Source organism: Sus scrofa, chromosome 7 (genome assembly GCF_000003025.6).
Source record: "Sus scrofa isolate TJ Tabasco breed Duroc chromosome 7, Sscrofa11.1, whole genome shotgun sequence".
In the NCBI taxonomy this organism is placed as follows: Eukaryota; Metazoa; Chordata; class Mammalia; order Artiodactyla; family Suidae; genus Sus; species Sus scrofa.
The window spans coordinates 112291862-112316993 of NC_010449.5; the positions used below are offsets into that span (position 1 = coordinate 112291862).

The following is a 25132-nucleotide window of genomic DNA, read 5'->3' on the forward strand; positions in this document are numbered from 1 at the left end:
TCTTGGCTCGTCTGTAACCAGGGAGGCTCTGGTCTAAAGGGAAGGGGAGTTTTGGCCCTAGGAAGACATTCCCTGGGGCGCAGGAAGGGTGCCCCTCGGACCTGCACAGCCCCAATCCTTCGGCGTTGGCCGTGTCAACACATCTGCCTCAGTGCTCCGGGCTGCTCGGGGGCCGGCGGGAGGAGGGGGGAGGGTGGCATTTCAGCTTCCTGGCTGCTGTCCCTGGTCAGGCCTTGGGGCCTGCCATCAAGCTCAGTGGATGAGCTCCTCTGGGGACGAGGGAAAGAGAGCACAGGGGCTCTGACCAAGGGAAGGTGGAGGCTTTACAAACTACCATTTTGATTCCTGGTCTTGTGGGCATGATCAAGTAAGTCAGTTTTTCAGAGGTGACCCTCTCTGACTGAGCTGAGAAGGCCTGGCAGCCCTGGCAGACAGCTTCTCTGCGCTCACTGCCCACCCTCAGCCGCTGGCCTCTCTTAACACGAGGCTGCCCCGAAGACAGAAGGCCACTGTGGCTCCAGTTCTGTCCCAGGGCTGTCTGTGGTCTAGGGACGGTGGCCACGGTGCTCCTCTGATGAGGTACAGGGTCTGACACGGGAAAATGTGCTTTCGGACAATGGGACAGAATGTTTGAACTTGAAGGAGGCCGTCGCTGCCCCCTCCCAGGGAGCCCTCTGCCATGTTCGGGCCCTGGAGCAGGTGTCACAGGTACCTGCTAAGCCCACACACCTGACGGAGCCCCGCCTGCAGCCCAACACATCCGTTCTGAGGTCCCGCTGCCCTGGAAGCTTCCACAAATTAGCCCTTCCCTGGCCTCCAAGGCCTCCAGTCCCACTTCAATGTCATTTCCTGTCCTTGAGGTCCCACAAAGAGCTCGTTAACCTGATTGATCGGAAACAGTGTGTTCCCACGAGATCTGCTCTGACTCCTTCCAACCTTGACAACCAGGGCAACAGGCTCAGTAGAAAGAGTCAGAAAGTAATATTTCAAAGCCAGAGTACCATGCTTTTAGCCCACCATGTGCCACGATATAGTCTTATTTCAGCTCCTCCAACCCCTGAAATTCGGTTCAGAGGGGAAGACATACGCACGGTCAGCTCCTTCAGAAAAGAACCGACACAGAGGATCTTCCCCAGGGGGGAAGGTGGACCTAAATTACGGAGTGGGGCAGGAACGCATAGCCAGCGCTTAGAGATCACCAGGCAGCCTGTGAGAACTCACTTCACCCACAAAATCGCACCCCCAGAGGGGTCATTATTATTACCCAGACTTTACAGCAAAGGAAATGGAAGCTCAGAAAGATACAGGGACTTCTCTCAGGCCATAGGTGGTAAGTGACAAAGCTGAGTGAGACCCAGGCGGGCGGGCTTCAGGGCCACGCTCTCAACCCCGGTGCTGGCCGATCCTTCAAGCTGTAGACTCGCAAATGACTCTACCTTCCAGTCCTGGCTCTGCTCCTAACTTGAAATGTGACCCAGGGCAGGTCACCCTGGGCACTGTCTCCATCAGTAAAAATGAAATTCTCCAATTCACCTTGCATTGCAAGAAAAAACATCGGACATGGCGAATGAGGTTTCAAGGTTCTTTTTCGAGCTTACGGCTATGCCCATGCCAAGAATTAATGATTCTTGAAAGGGCCTCAAGCTGTCCAAGAGCTTAGAGGCAGCATGGACCATTAAAGGACAGGAGGGGAGAATGGAGTGAAGAAAAGGGGCTAAGCCTGGCGGAAGGCACTGCTGTCCTTCTGCTCTGTTCCTTTTTTTTTTTTTTGGTGTGTGTGTGTGGGGGGGTCTTTTTGTCTTTTAGGGCTGTAGCGCAGGCAGCCGCCAACCCACGCCTGAGCCACAGCAACTCGGGATCTGAGCCACATCTGCAACCTACACCACAGCTCACGGCAACACTGGATCCCCAACCCACTGGGCGAGGCCAGGGATTGAACCCACATTCTCATGGATGCTAGTCGGGTTCGCTAACCACTGAGCCATGATGGGAACTCCTACTCTGTTACTTTGAGTCGCAGTTATAGCCAGTAGAGATGCGGGGGAAATTAAGAGTACATCAACAACACACGGATGCACAGGAAGGATGCGTGTCTAAATATTGCACAAGTCTTTCTTTGAAGAAAAACCTATTCTCCTTATGTTTAAAAGCATTTTTTTTAAAACCTCGGAAGTAAACAAAATACAATGGATAGGTGAGAGGGCCTTCTCACTAGACTATGGTAGTGTTTCGCTCCCTGCCAATCATTCTTTCTATGTACGAGAGAAACTGATACTTTGGATGAAAGGGATCTGATTCTAAAGATCAGCGTTTGAAAGAGGAAGGGTGTCTCCATTCTGCTTCATTACCTTAATTGGACCTGGGTCTTAGCCAGAAGAACAGAAGGGATTGGAGTTCCTTTATTTATTTATTTATTTATTGCTTTTTTTAGGGCTGCACCCTAAAAAATGGCATATGGAAGTTCCCAGGCTGTGGTCGAATCAGAGCTGTAGCCGCCGGGCTACGCCATAGCCACAGCAACACGAGATCCGAGCCGAGTCTGTGACCCACACCACAGCTCATGGCAACGGATCTTTAACCCACTGAGCGAGGCCAGGGATGGAACCTGCATCCTCATGGGCACTAATTGGGTTCGTTACGGCTGCGTCGCAGTGGGAACACCCAATGCTCTCTTCTTTCGGACTGGCTTCTCTAAGGGAAAGATGTGTAGCCCTGCCCTGTCTGTGTCCTGGGCCCTGGGTTCCCCTTACTGGAGTGATGGATAAAGCAGACAGACGCACAGGCACAGCTGCCAGGCTCTGTGGTCACCCTGGTCACCCACCTCACGCTGCATCTCTCCTCCAACGGGGAGGGGTACCAACGGGAAAACACGCTTCTAGGTAATCAAATATGAGACGCAAGCAATTTCCCCCCAATCTCAAGAGACAGATGGGCACTTGAAAAGAGAGAGAGAAAACCACCAAAGTTTCATGATGTAGCAGGGCAAGCTGCCCCAGGCCAGCCAGAGCTCACCTCTTTCTCTAGATTCAGACCCTCCCTGCCGTCCCTCCGGCTCGTCATGCATAATGGGATGAAGTATTTTCCCACAGTAAACAAGCGTGTCAGCTTGAAGACAGTTTAAAGAAAGCTCCGACTTCAGGCCCCGCTTTGAACTTCAGAAGAGCTGCCACCATCTCAGGGCGATGTCGTTAGCCTTGGTTTGATGACTGCTTCTGGCTCAACCTTTAGAGCTGTCACAACAACTTGAAAGGTAACGATCCACCAGACAGAAGCGTCCCACTGCACCGCACATCTCAGGCCCTCCTTCCAGACCCACCGCCTACGTGGCTGCCTCGGGGTATTTCATAATAAAACGCGCTTTTCTGACAGCTCAGCCGTTCTGTCAGCCTTTGCTACTGATGTGCTCCCCTGGAACAGACCTCCAGCGCCACTTCTAAATTCTCACACTTGATGTTACTCCAGATTTCTGGTGGTTCAGAAAACGTAAGGTCATGATGGAGCAAGCCCTCCACGACAGCCTGTGTGGAAACCCGGGGCCGTCTGGACTGAACTCGGGGCGGGGGCGGGGGCGGGCAGGTGTCCCAGGGTGGCTTGTTTTCACATCTCACAATCCTTCCAGAGAGGTCAACCAGCACCTTGGACCCTTCGTGCCCCAAAGGAAAAGCTTATTCTGTTACTCGACTGGACCCTTAATGGTAACCCCAAACTGCCCTTCCACTGGGCAGGACCCCATCCCAGACTCCCTGGCGGGTCCTCTGCCCTTCGGCCACCATCAGGCATCCAGGCCTCAGACCACCTGCCACTCCTCAGGCAGGGTGGCCCTCAGGGGCCTGACCTTGGCCTCCGGCGGTCTCCTCCCCATGGTCCTCCCCTTTCTTGGGGAGCTTCACCAAGGGTCCTTTCTCAGTCCTCCTGTGACGGAGCAGGTGGAATGGACCACCTCCCCCATCTCCCAGCTCGCCTCCTTTGAAGGACGAGTGGCCTCTGTCCCCGTCCAGGCGTCCAGCCTTGTCGGGACCTTCAGCATTCAAGGGCGTGGCCCCTGGAGCTCTCACTCTGTTTCCTCCCCTCAGGGCCTCAGCTCTGAGAGAGCCTCCTCTGGCCTTAGCTCTTCCTCTGTGGCAGGGCCACGTGGGGACAGTCTGGCCCGGTCCCTCTCCAGCTTGAAGCCTCCTCAGAGTTGCCTGGGCACGTCTGCCTCCCTCTCTCCAAGGCAACCCCCTCACCCCACGCATCCTGGGCGCAACCCCCACTGGCTGCTTTTGTTTCACACCTTTTCTGCCCCGTCAAGCGCATTGGTGATAACTCGCCCAGATAACCTGATTTCTCAGTCTTAGTTTTCGCTCTAGGCTTATCATCATCAGCTCCCCACACACCATCTCCTGGGCTTCCTTCCACACTCATCATTCTCGAAGGCTCTTGTTCCTTACTGACCCTCTGAGCTCACACGCTGCCCTTCAAAGCCCAGGCTGACGTTATCAGAGGGCGAGCAGATGTCCCTGTGTGCCGACCTGTCCCTGTCCTGGTCATCCTGTCCCTGGCTACCCTGAGTCCGTGTCTGTCCCTGGCCTGGGCGCTGTCACCCAGAGGCTGATCCTCTGCCCTCAGCCCCTCCCCGCCCCCGACTCCCGATCACGGGGTTGCTGGTATGGAAACAGTTGTTCTCTGTTTCATTAATTCCTTTTGGGTCCTGGGAGTGAAAGGCTTTTTGACATAGCATGCAAATGTATGTAAATTTATACACTTATGCAAAAACGGTATGAAAATATGCCTTTAGATTTTCTGGAAAAAGTCTGATCACTCTATGAATTCCTCCCCTTGTCAACACCACTATTTTGTAATTCCTTACCCGTCAGCTCACCGCTCCCTTAATATCTGCCCACACTCTGCTCTCTGTCCCCCTTGTCTTGTGCTAGCTCATTATTAATATTAAACACATTATTTCTCTTCTTTCTTCTCCTTCTATGTGGATTTAAACACATCTATGGAGGCCAAAACTATTGGAAAAAACTGTCCATTTTTACTGGGGTTTTAATTTACATTTCTGTTGTCAAGTCTGACCTTGTGTTGACTTTACTGCACATGATACTTGAATGAATACCACCTGCCTCCAAGTCATTACTGCTTTTTAGCATCGTTAATGTGCTTGCATGTCTCACAAACCGTGCTTCTCCTACGAGCTGGGCGGGGCGATCTGGCACACGCTGCCACTAACCTGCCCCAGAAGGTGACAAATACCCATTCCTCAGGGAACAAGCTGCTGCCCCTGACTGCTGACAGTTCTCCGTGATCACCATCAACCCCTGGTCTGCACCTGTGACAGGCGACGTGGCTCCCTTCCTTCCAAACGGCTCCCTCCGTCTGTCCCTCTGCAACTCTCCTTCCTCCCCGAGTGTCACAGCCAATGCAGACACACTTTCCAGCCTCCAGGTTTCTTCCGTGACCTGCAATCTGCCTCAGTGGCTTCCTTCCCTGGGAACCTCCGTGGTTGGTTCTTTGGGGGTGGTGGGCTCTGTTGCTTTTGTGCTTCAAACTCCTTCTAGTCTTGACCTCTGACCCCCGCCCTGGCCGGGCCGGGTGGGCTGGGCTCCCTGGCCACCCCATCACTTGCATACCCTACTCCCTGAGAGCCAGGCAAGTGCCAATGCTGATGTCTGTTTCTGCCCCCTCTGCCCCATAAGTTGAGAGCCCCCGATTCTTCCCTGGGCCCTGACTTGGAACAGAGACAGCCTCTCCTCTCTCTGCTGACCTTTATCCTCAGGTAGGGGCTTGCAAACCAGTCTGATTTCCATGAGGGCAGAGGCAAGACCCTCTGTCACTCAGATTTCAGTTCCTGGTTTTAATTTGTGGCTGGGGTTAATATTGTGCGGATGTATGCAGCTGAGGAAACTGAGGTACAGAGAGGATGAGTAACTTGCCCAAGGCCCCAAGTGAATGACAGACTGGGGCTCTAGCCCAGGCCACTCTGCCCTGGACCCCCCTCCCTATCCCCCAGGGTACGGAGCCACCTTCCTCCCTTCCTGCACCAAAGCCGTAGAAATAGAGCTTTCTTGTGTAGCTGGGGCCTAGGGGAGGCAGAAAAGGGAGACTTGAGATGTGTCAGGGCTGGAGGGCCTGGTTCCAGGAGCGGCCCCTTCACAGGCACCGGGAGGTCCAGCAGCACCAGTGGGAGAGGAATCCGCCCTAGGCTGCCACGGGGCTCCCACCTGCTGTGGCTGGGCTGGGAGGACACAGGCCAGCGTGCATCATTTACAAGGTCACCAAGAAGGACCTGGCCAAGCCACCCTTTGGGAGCCTCGACCATCACAGTCATGGGGCAGTTTTGAACCCCAAGAATCTAAACTCCTAAAATCTGTAGGCCTGTCGGTCTCTACCTGCCTCCAGTCTGGATAGTTTTTGAACCTATCAGGCTGCATCGAGAAGTCTTATGAAGTTATTATTATGACAACTTTCTACCGGTGAGAACTCCCAAGTCTCTGGGCCAGAGAAGGCTCCGCCTGTGGCCCTGGAGCCAGCAGGCAGGGCCCCTCCACCACCCGGCCCTGGCACACCAGCTCTCCTGGCCTGAGCCCGCTGCTGCTCCTTTCAGAAAGGAGAGCCTCTGGTGTTTGTCAGGGAGCTCAGGTGTCTTGACAAGCTCTAAAGGTGAAACAGAAAACTTCCCCCGTGCGATTTTCCTATTTGATCTTTTGTCTCATGTGTTCCCCTTGGGGATGAACAAGAAACACTTCTCTGAATAATTCATAGGCCCTGGGGTAGAAACATGCTACCTCTTTTTAATAAAAAGGCTGGGTACATGGCGTTGATGATACCCTTATGTGATACTTTAGCAAAAGCAGAGAGATCGCAAAAGCTCTTTACAAATTTCTCCTATAAGAGTGAGACAAAAATTAAAAGCCATGGAGTATTTTTCATCAAACGAACCCGTGTTTGGATAATATGTGAAATTATTTATAAGGCTGGCTGAGCTACAAAATGCTCATAAAAGGAAATTGAAAAAAAATAAGTAGCTGTAATTATTAGAAGGTCTGATTTATTTTTAAGCTGAAAATGATTGTCTTCAGTTCTCTGTTTAACGAGCACCTACTAGGCACCAGGCACTCTGCAGGGCTCGTTATGTAAATAATTTCATTTGGTTCTCACAAAGCGACTGGGGAAGTAGGAGCCCAATGCACAAAAAGCCGAGGCTCCTAGAGGCTAAGCAATGAGCCCAAGGGGTCCCGGGAGCAGGGACCGGGCTGACTTTGAACTCGGATCTGACTCGGAGGCATAACACGTCCCATGGGGCCTAGTGCTGGGCGCCTGCACCTTCTTCTGCTGAAAACCAGCAGTTGACTGCTCAGTTCCATCTACGTTTTGAGATGTTACCATGAGCAGTGGCGAGAGAAGCACGCCTGTGGCATCCTCTGGAGAACATCTTGCCTCTTAGTTATAAAACCATATCCTCTTACCACTGGATAGAAACTCACAGCCCACCTAGCTGAACGTTTGCATTTTCTAGAGAGGAAGCTGAGTGCGGAGAGATTACGGACTCTTCCCAAAGTTAGAACCATCAAGTGACACGGCAGGGCTAGAACTCTGTCCCCAGACTCCTTGTCTGGTGCCCGCTCCTCCTGGTCACACCCCACTGATTAGGGACGCTGGGCTCCCAAGGGCTGCCCATATGAAGGGCACCTTGGCCACAACACAGGGCTTTCCCTTCCCGTGGTTCATGAAATCAGAGACGTCCTACTGCTGAGGATGAAACTCACATAAGCTGAGTCTGGAGGGCCCGCCCAGGAAATCAGCAGGGCTTTTCACCGCTCCCCGGACCCGGTTCACCTCCACACCTCCGTTCAGACTTTCGCAAGGCGAGGATGGCAGACAGGTGGCTGCGTGCGGCAGCTGTGCCCCGTGCTTGTTCTGATCAGACAAGAACCCTCCAGAGTCTAAAGGACCCCACCCAACAGAAACCAAGTCGTTGGGGGGCCGACTCCCAGGCAAGGGAGGCAGGGGAGACGTGGGGCCACCCCAAGCTTCTGCCTGGTCACCCAGAGGACAGACAGGTGCACATCTGGAGCCACCACCCCCATACACAGTGTGAAGGCTGGGGTGACTTACCTGGGTCCTCTCAGTGCAGTAGGGCTGCCCCCGCCCAGCAGGATGCCCCCACTGACCAGTGGCCTTGGGGACAGGCCACAGTCTCGGTTCCCTCAAGGTAAGAGAGCCCCCCCCCCGGTGTAAAGTGCTCTGACTTTTGTCCTGAAGGCTCCCCAGGGTGTGGACACCCCCAAGACAGCTGCAGTGCAGAGACCAGAATGACAATGACAGTGCCCAGGGCCACAAGTCTGTCTTGATTAAACCCAGAGCCACAAGGCAGCTTGGAGTGCTGGCCGGGAGACCATTGACTCAAATTCTCCCCTCACACCCATCAGGAGCCCCCAGGTCAGGTCCCTGAGGCTGCTGATTCCTAGGGCCTCCACGTGTATAAACTATAGCAGGAACGCACCCGGTGCGTGTGCATAAACTACAGCAGGAACGGCACCTGCTGGCTTCACGCACCGTGACAGCCTGGCAGGCCAGCTGCACCTGGCCTTTGAATGGGGTTTGAGGGTCACAGGCTACCTGCTGCTTCCAAGGGCAGCCCCGTCTGGGCGCGGAGGCCCCGCCAGCCTCAGACTCACCAGTCGCTGCATGCTCTTCACGTGGGTGGGGCTGATGGATAAGGCTTCTTCGTACCACCGCCGGGCCTCATCGATGTTTCCACGGAGCTCGGCCACCTGGCCGCGCATGTACAGCACGTTGTGGGACATGGGGAAGAGGTTGGCAGCTTCTTGGGTACAGGCTGTGGCTTCTGCAGGCTTCCCGATGCCAATGTAGACCTCGGCTGTGAGGAGGAGAGCACAGGCAGATGCGTCCTGGGTCGCTGCCCTTCGGAGGCCCTGCCAGTGGCTCTGACTCTAGTTGAAACATCTACATGCTCCCATGACAGGCTGGCAGGGACCCATCTGGAATAGGCAGGACCCAAAGCCAGCCAGTCCCCCGGCCTGAGAGGATACAGACACGGGCTGACTGTCCTTTCTGCCCCCTGGGACAAAGGGACTCGAGTCGAGGTGGCAGGGCCTGGGAGGGGACACCAGTCACCGCTTAGGAGAGGGGCGGGAGGTCTGCCTGGGTCCAGCCCCTCTCTCCCCGCAGAGGACACCCACCTTCGGGGCCCACCTGAGACACCTGCCCTCAGCTCTGACAACCACAAAAAAGGGCTGGATGAGCCCAAGGACAAGCAAATCACAGGTGCACAGCCCCTCACAGGGCAGCGGCTCTGCCCTCGGGCCAGAGAGTGTGACCAGGGCAGCAGATGGTGGCTCCCACGTCTACGGGCAGGAAGGAAACCAGCAGCTGCACCAGACACTGCCCTGGACCCACCAAGGAGAAGCGACTGCACCTGCACCCTGTGAACGTGAACCCCTTGCAACACCATTGCCACTGCCCCAAAGCAGGAAGATGCGCTCTCCTCCAGCCTCAGGTCCCTCATGTCCACAGGGAGGGTCCCTCACTGCTAAGCGGTCCTGGCCTCCTGGAACTAGCCCGTCCCACACGTCCAGTGTCCCCGTCTGTCTCCCAGGCCCCTCAAGCTCTCTTCTCCTGCGGGCCCTGTGCTCAGGCCACTGCCGTCTCTCCAATTGCAGGCCCTGCGTCTCCAAGGATGTCGCACTCCTCTCTCTCCTCCTCAGCCCCACTGGCCAACACTACTGCCCACAGCCCTGCTCTGGTGGTCACCGTGCCCTGGGCCCACGGACCCCTTCTCCCACCTCCAGGGCAGCGCCTCCTTTGCCCGTTCTTGCCGGGATCATCAGCCTCCGCCCTGGGCAGTCTGAGCTGTTTTGTTACGTGCACCGATATTTCTAAGTTACACGTATGTTACCATGTTGTGTATAACAGAATGCACGCACACAAAACAGAAATGGTAGAAGAACACAATAAAAAAGCAATAGAAAATGTTTACTTTCCTCTCGTGCACCTCTCGAGTTGTCACCTTCTTCCAGCCCTCTCCTGTCTCCCCTCCATGTCTGTCTGTCCTGCTGCTGCTGGACCAACCTCCCCACACCAAGCGCTCCATGAAGTGTTCCTTCCCCAGGGCCTTCGGCTCCTGGGAGCCCCTCACCCGCTTTGGTCTTGGCTTGAACCATCTCCGGGAGGCCTTCCCTGACCCTCCTACTTTAGAACTGCTGCTCCCCGCAGTTCCCGTCGTGGCTCAGTGGTTAACGAGTCTGACCAGGAACCATGAGGTTGCAGGTTCGATCCCTGGCCTCACTCAGTGGGTTAAGGATCCGGCGAGGCCGTGAGCTGTGGTGTAGGTGGCAGACACGGCTTGGATCTGGCACTGCTGTGGCTGCGGTGTAGGCCGGTGGCTACATCTCTGATTAGACCCCTAGCCTGGGAACCTCCATATGCTGTGGGTGCGGCCCTAGAAAAGGAAAAAACAAACAAACAAAAAAACCTGCTGCTCCCCCGACCCCATCCTGACCCCGCATGACCAGTCCTGCCCCAGCTTTCATTTCCTCCCAATATCAGTTTACCTTGTTTGTCTCACTCACTGGGTGCCCCCCCTCCCGAATGTTCGCTGTAAGCTTCACCAGGCAGGGGCTGTGCTTGCACTGTTTACAGTGGCCCTGGTGCCTGGAAGAGTTTACAGTGGCTCTGGTGCCTGGAAGAGCCAGTCCCTGGTGCAGGAGCTCAGGAAATTGTTGCCGAGTGAACGAATGAATGGTTACAGTAACAATAATAGTAGCTGAGAACCATTGATCGTTGTGCTTTGTGCCAGGAAGTGCTCTCGCTGCTGCTTTTATCTGCATAGAGATCCAGAGATCCACTGTGGTATCTCCATTGTACAGATAGGGAAACTGAGGCACAGACAAGCTCAGTAATTCCTCCAAGGTCCCGGGTGAGTCAGAGGCAGGCCTGGCTTGGAGCCTGTGCGCTCGGCCTCCACAGGGAACAGGGTCTCTCCTGCCCCCAGATAACACCTGGATGCTGTTCCCTGGCACTCACAGCCCTCGGCGACCTTGTCCACTGTCCACCACCCGTGTTCCCACAGCTGCCTGCATGGCTGGGCTCTTCCATGCAAGCTGCTGCTGTTTCCTTGTTTACTCTCTTGCCTCTGCCCATGCTGGCCTCGCTTCTGGCCCCCCTCAAGGTCCAGTTCAATCCCATCATCCCTGGAAGCCACCTCTGACCGCCCCCCGCCCCGAGCTGAAAGGGGAGCCCAGCCTCAGGACCCCTCTGATGGCTGGGTTTCCAGATGTGTTTCGTGAGGGGTCCTGGCTCCGCCCCTGGACAGTGAGTTCTGCTGACATCCATCCTTCCATCTCCCCACCTCCAGCTTCACGCCTGGAGACTGGAAATTGTGGGCACGTCATGGTCATTGTGGGCACGTTGTGGTCATTGTAGCTGCTGCTGGACGGCGGTCACCTCAGCATTCCCCTTCCCTGGTGACCGCCTGGCCTCTCAGACAGGGACACTCGGACATCCACACACAACTGAGCCCCAAGAGTGGCAGGGCCGGCCCCACCTGCCTCAGGTGCCCCGAGGTCAGCTCATGAGGTACTTACTGAGCACCTGCTACATACGGGGGCTCCAAGGGCACAAAGTCTGCACGCATCTGTCCTGCCCGTGCCCAGGCAAAACCTGCCCCCCCAGGGGATCAGCACCGCCTGCCTGAGGCCTTCCAGTAACTCGACTCTCTCCGCTCCCGCCAGGAAGCATTCATGTGCCCGGGGGTTTCAGGTTCCCTGAGCAGCGGCGGCAGCGGCGGTGGCGGCGGGGGCAGCGGTACAGAACGTTCCTCCCACTGCACGCTGGCTCCTGACCTGCTTCCCTTCTGGGGGTGAGTTTGTGTTCATTTCCAAGGTCCCCAGGGCTGCCCGTGGGTCAGGGAGACACCCCAGGCCTCTCTCACCTAGATTGCTGCGACCAAAGGCCAGCTTGGGAGAGCGGGGACTGAATGCTTCAGAGTTGTTATAACAAGAATCGGGCTACACGCCAGCGGGGGTGGGGGGGCCTTACACACCTGCACGGCCACGTCCATGATGCCGTGTCCTGTGCGAGGTCCCATGGAAACAAACCGGAGGCCAAGTGTCCCCTTGGTCCCCACAGGTCTGGCGCCTCCGCTCCCTCCTCTAGATAAGGAGAAGGGAGGGGGGCTGAGCCGAGTCCTGCTGGTGAAGGTGGGAGAGAGGCTGCTTTGCGGTGCTGTCCAGGTTGGAGGAGGAAGCCTGTGTCTCTGAGCGGCCTGGGCTCCCAGGGTAGAGGGGCAGACAGAGGCTGCTCCCCAATCTCTCCATTTTAAGCTCAAATGAACGGATGTAGGTGCAGTGGACTGCGGCAGTTTTCAAACTCTTTTTCCCAGTGGGGCCACTTTCCTCCCAAGAGATCTTAAGAGTGGGCAGCTTGCCTCCCTCTTGGCTTGGCCCCTCTCCCGGCCTCTGCAGCACCGTGGGGACCCCTGGGCTCTAGGGTACCCCATTTGTAAGGGAACAGGGAAGGTTTGGTCCCTGCACCTGACCCTTGTATGTGGCCTCGGGCAAGGCCGTCAACTTCCCTGGGCCTGGTCACCTGCCAGGTGGGGGCCTGAAGGGCCAGCATCTCTCCCAGGGCAGTGAGAGGATCAATGAAGAGGGTGGAAGCCTGGACCCAGAGGGAGCTGAAAATGGTGAGGATCGTGTTTGGGCCCAGCCTCACCCACTGCGAGAGGGTGGCGTGAGGGAACCAGGGTGCAAAGAGATAGAAGGACTATGGGAGCCCAGTGGCTGAGTCGGTGTACCTAGGGGTGCAGGTCCAGCCTTCCCGTTTCACACGGCTCCTCTGAGACAACGGCTTCGCCTGGTCATTCCCCCTGTATAATGTCACATCTTAACGGGGCACCGTCTTGGGCTCCAGGAATGAAACTTTGGTGGTGGGATTTCTGACATTGATCAAGTGGTTTGGGATGGGGTTGGGGAGGAGGAGAAAAGGATGACAGAGGCTTCCAGCATTCCTGACATCCCAGAGGAGCTCTCGCCTGGGCACAGCCGGTCACCTTGCAAACAACGGGGCCATGTAGGGTCTCCTGCGAGCCTTCGCTGCTTGGGAAGCCTTCCTTCCCCACAGCCTATAGTTCAAATAAGGACCAACGTCTCCCCCGAAGAGGGTTCATAAATGTTACCCCTGATCCCACAGGGTCAACAGCTCCTTCCTCTGTGTCCCTGTAGCACCCTCTACAACCTCTGTCACCCCCTAGATGCATCAGCTTTGCTAGGGGACCCTCCAAGCTGCTTCTTGTTTCTATTGCGGGTCCATCTGCTATAGCCACACACAGGGCCCCTCTCCCAGGTCCCATCTGGCTGATGCGTCTGGGACAAGGTCAGGGCTTGCTTGCCGCAGCCCGAGAGCTCTCTCTGCCCAGTGCCTGTCCACTGGATGCCTGCATTCCAGGCTTGCTCCCGCGGGCATGGTTCTGGGCTCTGCCCCCGGGACTGGGAGGCCAGCTATTTGAAGTGGGTGAACTCAACTCAGCTGTGATGCAACAGGGAGCTCAACTGAGGCCAGAAGACAAGCTACGTTCTCTCTTTCAGCCTCCGTAGTCACAGAGCTGGGAGCAATCCCTGTCTTGCTCCCCTGTTCATTTCTGAATTGGTTCAGAACTCAGGAGGTAGAGAGAGTATTATTTATACTTCCCTAAAGCCTTCAAAATATGATCAGTATTGCCTTTGCCCATGAAAACTATGAGCCACTGCCAGCCAGGGCGTCCCCGAGCACAGGATCTCGCGCTTAGTAGGTGCTCAAGGAAAGCATGTAGACTGATGCATGCTGCACACAGGTCAGAGGAGGGCAACCAGCTCTGCTGCCCAGGTCGATGAAGAGTCAAAGGCCACAGAAGCCACAGCAAATGACGCTTCCCTGCCCCTTTCATCAAGGGTTAAATTTAAGTGTTAAGAAACGAACAAAGGGTTTTTGAGCTTATTGAGAGAGCTCGTACGGAAGAAACAGCAATGCAGAGGGAAACCGGCTCTGGGAACTTTGAGCCGACTAGCCCCCAAGGAGAACACACTTCACGGCAACCTCAGAGCCCCCGCTGCAGGCAGGCTCCGAAAGGCCACTCTGAAGAGGCCTCAGGGACAGAGATTCTGTCCTGGTGGCTGGCAGCTGAGAGTTTCTAATCCAAGGTAAGGGGCTACGCAGGGTCACGGATGCTTCCTACCCCACTTGGAAGCTGGCTGTCCATCTGGCATCCCTAGGTTTGTCCTTGTTCCCAGGTTACTATAAAAATGCTGGAAATAAATCCCCCCTCCCCAGCCCCCATTTTTGAACCCTCAGTGGTTCCCAGCTGAAGGTGAATGGAGCCCAAGAGTTCTCCCTTAGGGTTTAAATCTAGGGCCCTGGTACCTCGCCAGCTCCTTCCACGCTCAGTTCACCGTCTCACTCCCACGCCCCCGCTGTGCTGTTCTTTCTGCCCAAAGTGCCTTCTCTGAGCCACCCCCTGGTGAAGACCCATCATTCCTCACTCTAGGCTCCACCAAGCCCCACTCCACACACCACCTCCCCGGACATGCCTGGGTGCGCCACCCCCCTGCCGCCCTGGGTGCTCTGGGAAGTCCCTCACCCCAGTTCGTCTCATGCTACTGTTAGCTCCATGCATGCGTGTGCATGTGCACGTGCGTGTGCATGTGGCTTTCCTGCTGTTCTCCTGGAGGACCAGGATCAAGTCCACTCCACTTCCGCACCCCACCTGGCACAGAAGGCTTTCTGACACCACTGGGCAAATCAAATTAAAGATGCGATCTGAAAGGGCTAGGCTAAGCTGCCAAGGCCTGGGACTCTTTCTTTTCTTTTTTCTTTTTTGTCTTTTTAGGGCCATACCCACGGCATAGGAAGTTCCCAGGCTAGGGGTTGAATCGGAGCTGTAGCTGCCAGCCTACACCACAGCCACAGCAACATGTGATCTGAGCCACATCTGCAACCTACAACAGAGCTCACGGCAACACCGGATCCTTAACCCATGGAGCGAGGCCAGGGATGGAACCTGCGTCCTCATGGATCCTACTCAGATTCATTTCCACTGAGCCACAATGGGAACTCCAGACTCTTTGTTCCTCAGTGGTGAAGGGGGCTCCCGACTGGGGGACCTGACGCTGGACGCACCCCCACAGGTCCGGTTTCCTCACTCATTCATTCGCCTCTGACACTTGTCAGCACCTGCTTCATGTAGGCAGCACGGCTGAGAACTGGTTCCCATCGTGCCTTCCCTGGGCCCTGGGCTGTGCAGGTCACGCCTGTGCAAAGGCGCTGGGGGTGCTGACAAGTCTGGACCCCAGGGACCAGCTGCATGCCAGGCGCAGGGCTGCGTCTGCCCCTGGAAAGCCGGGAGGCCCTTCGCACAGATGGCTTCAGCAGCCATGCCTTCCCCCTGGGGCTCAGCCTATTGGTGGGCGGGGGGGGGGGCACCTTCTGTGAAACAAACACACAAAGGCGCTGGGGAGAGGCAGCCGGAGGGCTGTTCCCAGTGGGGGTGCCTCGGGGGTGCCCGGGCAGAGAAGAGTGAAGGCAAAGACTTTCGCCATCAGTTCTCCTTGGTCTTGCAGGCAGGTGGGCAGGGAGCCAGGTCTGCAGACTTGCTGACCCCCCAGAACCATCTCCTTTACCCCAAACCCTGCCTCCCTAGAGAAGAGGCTTGAGCTCAGGATCTTAGTCAGCTGGGTCGGGGCTCGCCCTGGCCCTGGAGCTGGCCTCCAGCCTTCATGAACTGGCTCTTTCATATGGAAATCAGCACGAGGGCCAAAGAGGACAGGGGTCCTGAGAACTGATGAGTTTCCTGTCACCTGGCCAGGTCACCAAGACCTGGGGAGGCTTCAATCCTTAGCAGCTCTCACTAGAACTGTCCTTTATTCTGCTGGGGGGACTCAGGAAGAGAAGGGAGGCAGTAATTTTGCTTACATGCAGGGATCCCACCCTGAGCACCTCCAGGCCAAACCCCAGGCTGGAGCCCATGGTCCCCGGATGACACAGCCTAGGTCCTGTCCTCACAGAGTGCCCAGCCAAACGCCTCCATCAGGGTCTGGGCTGCATAATCAGCATTACTCTCTGAGTTTGCGATGGCTGTGTCAGCTGTCCAGAGTGATCCCTTCTCCAGGGGCTCAGTGGGATGGCGAGACTACCTCCTCAGACTTTATCCCTGGGCCAGCTGCTTTCCTGCCTCTTGGCCCTTCCCCCAAGACCCTGCCTCCCTGGCTGACCTTGACTCATCATTCAAAGAGGAAACAGAAGCCAGCAGAGCAGACCTGGAGCCTCTGGAGGCACCAACCTGCAAGCCCATCACTGTCTCCTGGCCGGTCTTCTCTACCCCTCCTGCTGCACCTGAGAGCTGACACCTCAGGTCTGTGCCCTGGACCCCACCACTCTCTCACCCTCTGGAGGGATTCCTGCCTTCACGGACCCCCCTCTTCTTCCGGATGATGAGGGTCCCTGTGTGCTGTCAACATGCTTCTGTGCCAGCCATCTGAACCCCTCTTGACCCCACATCCCTCTCCGGCTGCCTCACCCCCTGGGCACCCCCATTCTGCTCCCCAGGGGCCCTTTCGGGAGGATTGTGTACCCCCTGCCTCCAAGGCCTCACCTGTACCCACTCTGCAGCCCACACCAGTGTGGCTCTGTTCCCACCCAAACCTGTCTTCTCAGGTCACCAACAACTCCCAGACGCCAAGTGCAAGCAGTGCTTTTGTCTCCACCTTATTCAACCTCCCAGCAGCACTTGCTACCTGCCAGAGCCACCTTAAAGATCTCTATCTTACCTATCATCTAGCCATCCATCTACGTATCATCTATCTATCCATCCATCCATCTACGTATCATCTATCTACCCATCCATCCATCTACATATGTATCATCTATCTATCCATCCATCTACGTATCATCTATCTACCCATCCATCTACGTATGTATCATCTATCTATCCATCCATCCATCTACGTATCATCTATCTATCCATCCATCCATCTACGTATCATCTATCTACCCATCCATCCATCTACGTATGTATCATCTATCTATCCATCCATCTACGTATCATCTATCTACCCATCCATTTACGTATGTATCATCTATCCATCCATCTACATATGTATCATCTATCCATCCATCCATCTACGTATCATCTATCTACCCATCCATCTACATATGTATCATCTATCTATCCATCCATCTACATATGTATCATCTATTTATCCATCCATCTACGTATCATCTATCTACCCATCCATCTACATATGTATCATCTATCTATCCATCCATCTACGTATGTATCATCTATCTATCCATCCATCTACGTATCATCTATCTATCCATCCATCTACGTATGTATCATCTATCTACCCATCCATCTACGTATGTATCATCTATCCATCCATCTACATATCATCTATCTATCCATCCATCTATCCATCCATCTATCCATCCATGTATCATCTATCCATCCATGTATCATTTATCTATCTATCAATCTATGTATCTATCTATCTATCTATCCATCCATCTATCTTTTTAGGGCCGCACTGCAGCATATGGAGGTTCCCAGGCTAGGGGTCAGATTGGAGCTGCAGCTGCTGGCTTATGCCACAGCCACAGCCACGCCAGATCCAAGTCACATCTGTGACCTACACCACAGCTCACGGCAACGCTGGATCCTTAACCCATGGAGTGAGGCCAAGGATGGAACCCGCATCCTCATGGATCCTAGTCGAGATCATTACCGCTGAGCCAGGACTGGAACTCCGAAGACCTTTCTTTTAATAGACAGTAGATGCTACCTGCTTAACCCTCTCTGAGCATTGTCCTGTGGGACTGTCACAACTGTCACTGTTTTGCAGAGAAGAAGACTAGGGCTCGAGGGAGTAGGTACCACTGCTAGACCATGTAGGACCAGGACCTCCACGGGTCCGAGTCCTCGATCATCGCACCGGGCAGGCTCCTTTGTAAACCCCCTTGGCCCTGGTTTCCTCCTGCCTTGCTGCCCACTTCCTTCCTGATCCTTTGGCTTTTCCTCTCCTCCCTAAATTTTAAATGTTGGGGGCTCAGGTTTGGGTCCTGGCCCTTTCTCTCCTCCGTCAATAGTCTCTTCCTAGGCCTTCTCATCACAGCCCTGGGCTTTAACTCCTACTCCCAACTTATGTTTCGAGCCGAAATCTCAAGTGTAGACTTGAATATCCAGCCACCGACCTGACACCTTCACTTGCATGTCCCCAGGCACCCGACACACTCAAATTAAAAAAAAAAAGGGCTCAAATAGGGTTCGAACAGGACTCTGGTTTCTCTTGCTCCCTGAGCCCTGCCCATCCATTTCCCCCGCCCCATGGCAGAACGTGGAATCATCAGTCACCCGCCGACTCCAGCCCCAACACAGGGCTCCTTTGCCTTCACCCCCACGTCTAATCTATCAGCAGGTCCCATCAGTTCTACCTGGAAAATGCATCTCAGGTTTCCCTTCTCTCCAGCCTCTTGATGCCACTTCAGACCAGCTGTTCCCCTTGGTCACGCAGACCCGTGGTCCTGACCCACCCTTTCCACTGTGCTGCCTCCCACTCCGCGCCCCACACTCAGCGGGTGGGATCTTAGAAACCTCCCTCTGGGCCTTTCACCCCCTGCTGGACATCCTTCCACAGCTTTTCAGTGTGTTTAGGAAGAGATCTTGACCTGGTCACCAGGGCTGGCTCTTCCCACCTCACCTTGGCCATGCAAGTCTTCCTATTTTGGCTTCAGGCCCTGTGGCCTCTAACGCTCAGAGCTCACGCGGTCTGCAGGCCTGCCCGCAGGCGTCCTGCACCTGCCAGTGCTCAGGTCTCGGCTGGCCTCGGCTGGGGAAGATCTCTATTCCCAGTGCTGGCAGAGCCCGCACTACCCCCCCAGCCAGGGCACTCGGCTCTTGGCGCGGGGGGAATCAAGTGCTTCTGCAATTGTTCCGTTTCTCATCTCAAACTCCATGAAGGCTGAGCCTGTGTCTGTCTTCTGACCAGGGCACTCCAGAGCCTCGCCCCGAAGGCAGCACAAACGCCGATGTGCACAGATTCTGTGCGCATGGGGCTCAGTGCCTGCCCTGGGCAGGGGCTGGGGTTCTGGGGCCACACTGACTGGGTTTGAATTCTCGCTTCTCCACTGATTAACCATGTAACCCCAGGTGACTTGAGAGCTATTGTCTTAGTCTCTTTGTTGGTAAAATGGGGGTGATGAAGAGTATTTCGGCCTTGGGTGCCTATTACAAGGATGAACCAAGTTAAAACAAAGAAAGTCCTTGGAATAACGTCTGACACATGCACAGTGCCTGGTAAACGTTAGCTTCCTGCACACTGTAGACAGGAATCCAAACCCCTGGGGCCGTAGAAGGGGCAGATCTGGCGGGACTGACCCATGGAGATTGGCACTGCGTCAGGGCGGGCCTGCCCCCTGGGTACTGCGTGTTCCCTCCCGCAGGCACTCCCTGTGCAGTGACCCTCACGCCACCTGTCCAGGAGCTGTCTTCATCTCGTCATGGTGGCCATGCTACAGGATTACGCTTCAACCCAGCTTCCCAGGGGCTGGGAGAAGCCTGGTGGCGGGGGGAGGTGAACTGGCCGGGTCGAGCCAGGGCCAAGGAATGCATGTGTGGATCACAGCTTTACATTCCCAGCAGAAATCAGAAAATCTGATCTTGCACATCTAAGAATAGCCGCTGGTTTCAACTGTGAGAGGTGCCAAAGTGAAAGCTATAATTATTAGTAAGTAACAAGCAGAAATTATCCACCTACTGCAAAGTCATTTTTAGCTGCCATCCCAAAGTGGAGATTGAAGGATGGGCACTAAGAAGCCACTTGGCCTGGGGAAGACTCTGGTTCCAGTCTGACTGACTGGGAAGTGTGACTCTGCAGTGGCCAGCGATAAGGTGCGCATGCTCAAGAAGGGGGTAGATGTTTCCTAGGGAGCTTGGTGTCAAGTGCAACAAACATAAGATGCTTGGCTTCAACTCTCCCGACCCCTGCCCCAATGAGATGGAAGAGGTGCTGGCTTCGGTCTAGTCCGATTTCCCTTCTGCCAAATGGAGTAAAACAACTCTTCCGACTTTCTTTATAAGACGGTGCTTATACAAATGGCACTGGGAGATACATGGAACTTTTAGGAAAAGAGACCACAAAAGTGTGTAGTTGCTGTCTAAATATCAGGGGATGCCCAGCTGCTATGAAGAGAGGACTGATAAATGTAAAAATAAAAATTGCTTGGCAAAAAAAAAAAAATAGAATAACAATAAATAACCACAACAACCCCCCACAACACAAACAAAATTAAAATGGGGGCAAATAGTTCTAGCACATATGACACAAGGCAAATTTCTTGACACGTGATAAATGCTTACAAATCAAAGAAAAGCCCAATATCTAAGCAGATACATGGGCAGAGGCCATGAGCAGAGACCTGAAATACCGTTTCTACCTATCAGATTGGTGAAGATCTAGAAGTTGATGATTCACTGCGTTATAAAGGATGTGAGAAATCGGGAATTCACATCTCGTTGACCAGAATGCAAAGTGGCACGATTCGGTGGAAGGCAATGTGACATTTCTTAAAATGAAAGTGTCTCCACTCTTTGGTCCATCACTTCCAGTTTTAGGAGTCTACTTACAGATGCAGAACCATCTATAGAGGCTACTTATTGACTCATTGTTTGTAACAGCAAAACACTAGAAATAACCTAATGTTACTCAATGGGCTACTGGTTGAATTATGGTAAATTCACACAATGGCTTTACCCTCAGATGTGCCGACACGTCCAGGGGGAAACAGTGGTCACTCGTGGGGAGTGCGACTGATGCCCAGGGAGAGCAGAAAGCCTCTCCACATCTTGTGTGCCTTTTCAGTTGTGTACCACCTGCACATATTATTCACTCAAAAATACTTTAAATAGGAGTTCCCTTCGTGGCTCAGCAGAAAACGAACCCGACTAGGATCCATGAGGATGCAGGTTCAATCCCTGGCCTTGCTCAGTGGGTTAAGGATCCGGCGTTGCCATGAGCTGTGGTGTAGGTCACAGATGTGGCTCAGATCTGGCGTGGCTGTGGCTGTGGGGTAGGCCAGCAGCTGTAACTCTGATTCAACCCCTAGCCTGGGAGCTGAAGGTGCGGCCCTAACATAGCAAAAAAAAAAAAAAAAAAAAAAATTTTTTTAATAAAATTGTCACAGAGATCTAAACAAACCAAGCAACAAAGCACACACAACCTGCTTGGCCACCAGGTGTCCTGAGAGGACCCTGAAGACCGGGGTCAGAAGTGTCCGGGAAGGAGAAGGAGGACAGAGGGCAGGGGCCTCAGGGGGCAGATCCCAGTGCACAGGCACTGAGTGGTTGGCATCGCTGGCCTTGCTGGGTCTGTCTCCTGCGGGGCCTGTGGCTGTTCCCTCATGGAGCACCTGGAGGCTCATGTGTCCTAGTCATGATCTCTTTGCCATTCGGATGGACACACAAGTGGCCCAGGGACCTACTCCTATATCAGGCTGGAAATCTGAGGTCGTCTCAGAGTGACCTTACCTGCCAGCCTCAGATCTGGAGCCACCATCGGCCCCTGTCTCAAGCTCCCGCTACACTCAGCTCACCAGCAAAAACAACCAAGAGAGAAGATACCCATGCGTGCCAGAGAAGCACCTTGGCCTTGGATATTAGGCCTTGACCTCAATAGTTTCTTCTAAAGCTTGCAACATTTACAGACCCTGGCAGCACTGCTAGAGCTGATCATGGGCGCAGATGTTACCTGGTTTCCATAAAGTGTCAAAAATGGAGGTCACTTTTATTTTGCCTCCCAGAGCCATAGAGTTCAAACCACATATGGTAAAATCTTACAGTTCAGTGGAAGCTCGCTTTATGAATTCCTTCTGAAATTACCTCTTCAAAGACCATATTGAAAAATGATACAATTCCAATCTCGACTCAAAGTCAGCGCTTTGAAAGAGTCCCTATGGTGCCCATGCTATAAAGATGCTAATTTACTCCACTCGCTCATGGTACGTAACCATGATGCATACGCTGCCCGGAATTTATAAGGCAGGTATGGCATTTGCCTTCCAGAATTCAATTCCTCCACCTTGTGGAATGTTAAAAGCCATACCCATGAACAGCAAAGAGCTTTGTTGTGTCCTACAGGCTATGGCGATGAGAAGTGGATGCGGCCTGGTGAGTAAAACTTCAAGGGTAACTCCAAATGTGATCTCAGGTGCCAAGTTGTTCAAAGCTCCAAGGACGCAGCTACAGTATTTCATCCCGAGAGTCATGGCGGGCCACGCCACGAGGACCAAAGTCTGGAGACGTGAGGAAGGGGCAGCAAGCTGCTGGGCAGAGCTGCCCTGGGACGCAGCACCCCTCACGCACGAACCTGACTTTTCCAAGAAACAAGCACGAGAAGCAATGCCGGTGAGGTCAAGGGAGCTGGTTCCAGCCTGGAAGGATCACTGTCAGCCCTTCTGGCTTTTTATTTTTAATTTTAATTTTTATTGGCCCCATCTGAGGCATGCAAATGTTCCTGGGCCAGGGCTGGAACCTGTGCCACAGCAGTGACAATGCCGGAACCTTCACCTGCTAGGCCACCCTTCGGGTTCTTTAGACATTGGGCTTTCAAAAATTTGGCTCTGTGTCCAGTTGGAAGGACAACTCTGGCCCCCGGACTAGCACTGCAGGTTCAGACAGTCTCACTTCCTCCGGACACTAAAGTGTCACTGCTCATGAGGCAACTAAACAGGACAGCGGCCGGGTCGTAGACAGGAGACCAGACTTTTCTGCAGGACAGCCGCAGAGGAAGGCACTCCCGCTGCTCCCGTGCCCTTAGAGCCAGCCTGTCTAGGAGCCAGTGAAGGCCCAGGGCTGCCCAGAAGAGCAACCTGCACATTCATGAATCACCCCTCTTTTGTCCTTTGGCTTAGAAGAATATAATTTGTTAATTTACGGTGGTTGTTATGGCTCAATTAAAGATGCCAACACAGAAGAGGCTGGCTGCGCTTGGCTCGGTGACAGGCCAAAGCCAGGTAAATCCAATCATGTCTTCTCACACAAAAGTCCCGCCCACCACTGACCGAAGGTTCCAAACGAGGCTCAACATCATACAATTAGCCTAGGTAAAGAAGGAGTAAACAGATGGACGGTGGTGGATCATAAGCATGTTCCCCAGCCAAATTTAGGCTTTTATGGTGCACTCTGAGCATCAAACCTGGGATGGTCTTGCAGAGCAAGTGATAAAACAGAAGCAGAAGTTATCTTTCATAGGGAACGATAGATACATAAGCAAACCAGCCATCACTCGCTCTGTACAGTGGATCCCCATGGCTAAAAAGCCCACGTGCTGCATTTATTTTGGAGATTTCCAGCTATGCAGAAGCGGCCAGGGGAAGCTGGAGGAGGGCAGTCGTACCTTCTTCTGGGCTAGTTTCCAGTTCCACAGCTGCCGCTCCCTCTCCGTAGAGGACCAGGAGTGCCCTCTGAGAGGGGAGCCGGGACATCTGTGTCATCAGTACACTGGCCCCTCTCCCAGGGTCCCTAAGACTTCACTGCCAGGATGTGTCAGGGACTGTGCTCCTTAACCCTAGGAGATGGGTGCTATGAGCCCCACCCCTATCCAGATGAGGAGACCGAGGCTGAGCGTGAAGCTGTCACTTCTGGTCTACACAGCTGAGGCTCCGCTCCACAGCTGCAGGACCGTCGGAAAGGACAGGACCTCCAGACTTCCAGGTCTGGGACACCACGCGCTGCTGTCCCCCATAAAGAAGTCTGGGTGTAGACTCCGGGCCCCTGCTGCTAAACCCTGCACCCCGGACCACAAGCTGGGTGTGGGACAGCAGCAGGTGTGGGTGGGGCGGGGGGGGGGCAGAGCTGTACCTGCGTGGAGCCAGATCTGCGCCAGCGTCATCCAGGGGTGGAGCGGGCCCTGCTTGGGGGCGCTGCTCTGCAGGGACGAGGCCACTTCCGACAGCGCCTGCTCCACTCTGGAGGCTGCTACCGACGTGGCGTGGATGGAGCCTGTGAGAGGGGTTCAAGAAGACGGCATCAGAGGTGAAAGGACAGACCCAACCAGCCAACCACCCGCACACCCGGCTGCCCCTCCCACACACAGACACGAGTTCAAGACGGACACACACCTCTTCCCCACGCTGTTCCTGAGTTTTACTGTCCATGTTGTCCATACAATCGCAATGGCCTGGAACCTTAGTTTCTGTCCTTCGCTTTAGCTAATCTTTTCGTCACCACAGAGCACATGCTATGCCAAGTACCCCCTCCAGGAGCTGGGTCTAGTACAGGCTGAGTGTCAGAAGGGGGGGACAGCTTAGACACTCAGCTGGGACACAGTGCCGAAACACGGCCTAAGGGAAGAACTGCAAAGGGAAGCTACAAAGCACCCCTGTCTGGGCCTGCAGGACCTAGAAACGATGGAGGTGTTTGGGGGAGGAACCGTACTGGCCCCCCCAGGGGCGTATCTGGAGTAGATGGAGGCCGTTTTCAAGACACACCCGGCAACTGCCCGTCTCAGTCCCTGGCCCCTGAAAGATGTGGATCCGTATCCTAGGGCCTGACTTAAAAACTGCAGATAAAGAACACATTGGTTCTCTGGAGAAGCAGATTCCATCTAATGAGACTAGACTAATGGAGAACAGGTGACAGTGGAGGCCTGGGGGTCGGAGCTGCTTCTGCCTCCCTCTTATGGAAAACCCGCGGCCCTGAGAGGCGAGAGAGGCCGTGGACTGAGCCTACTGACTAGTCAAAGGGGTCTGGCCCAGGAGCTCCTGTCCCTCTCCAGGCTGACCTTTGAGAGGTCCTGATGGCCCACCTCCTGAGACACGGGCTCCTTCTAACATCCTCTTTGGGAGGAATGGTCTCGAAACAGCAGGAGCCTCGGTTTTTTTCAAGTTTAAATCTGTTGATATTTATAATTGCTGGCAACTTCCTTAACTTATAACTCATCATACAGTGTGATACGTAGATAAACATTCTAACACTGTCAGTGGTAACTAGCAACTTATCGTGAGGTTAAAAACCGCGATAGTAAATAAAGAGAAATGCTGACCAGGCAAATACATGGAGTTGCTTCTACTCTGGGTGAGGCAGGATTGTGAGTGTAAAAAT

At 54.3% G+C, this 25132-nt stretch overlaps 1 protein-coding gene across 5 annotated transcripts in view; it reads right to left on the reverse strand.

Annotated features, from left to right (window-relative positions):
• TTC7B (tetratricopeptide repeat domain 7B) overlaps positions 1–25132 on the reverse strand; it is a 248963-nt gene that overhangs the window by 21701 nt on the left and 202130 nt on the right. For all 5 annotated transcript variants that reach the window (XM_021099609.1, XM_021099608.1, XM_021099606.1 and 2 more), the window contains 2 exons: positions 23891–24031; positions 8664–8866 (listed from right to left, as the gene is read on the reverse strand). In XM_021099609.1, coding sequence (XP_020955268.1) covers positions 8664–8866; positions 23891–24031 — 344 coding nt within the window. The remainder of the gene's footprint in view (positions 1–8663; positions 8867–23890; positions 24032–25132) is intronic.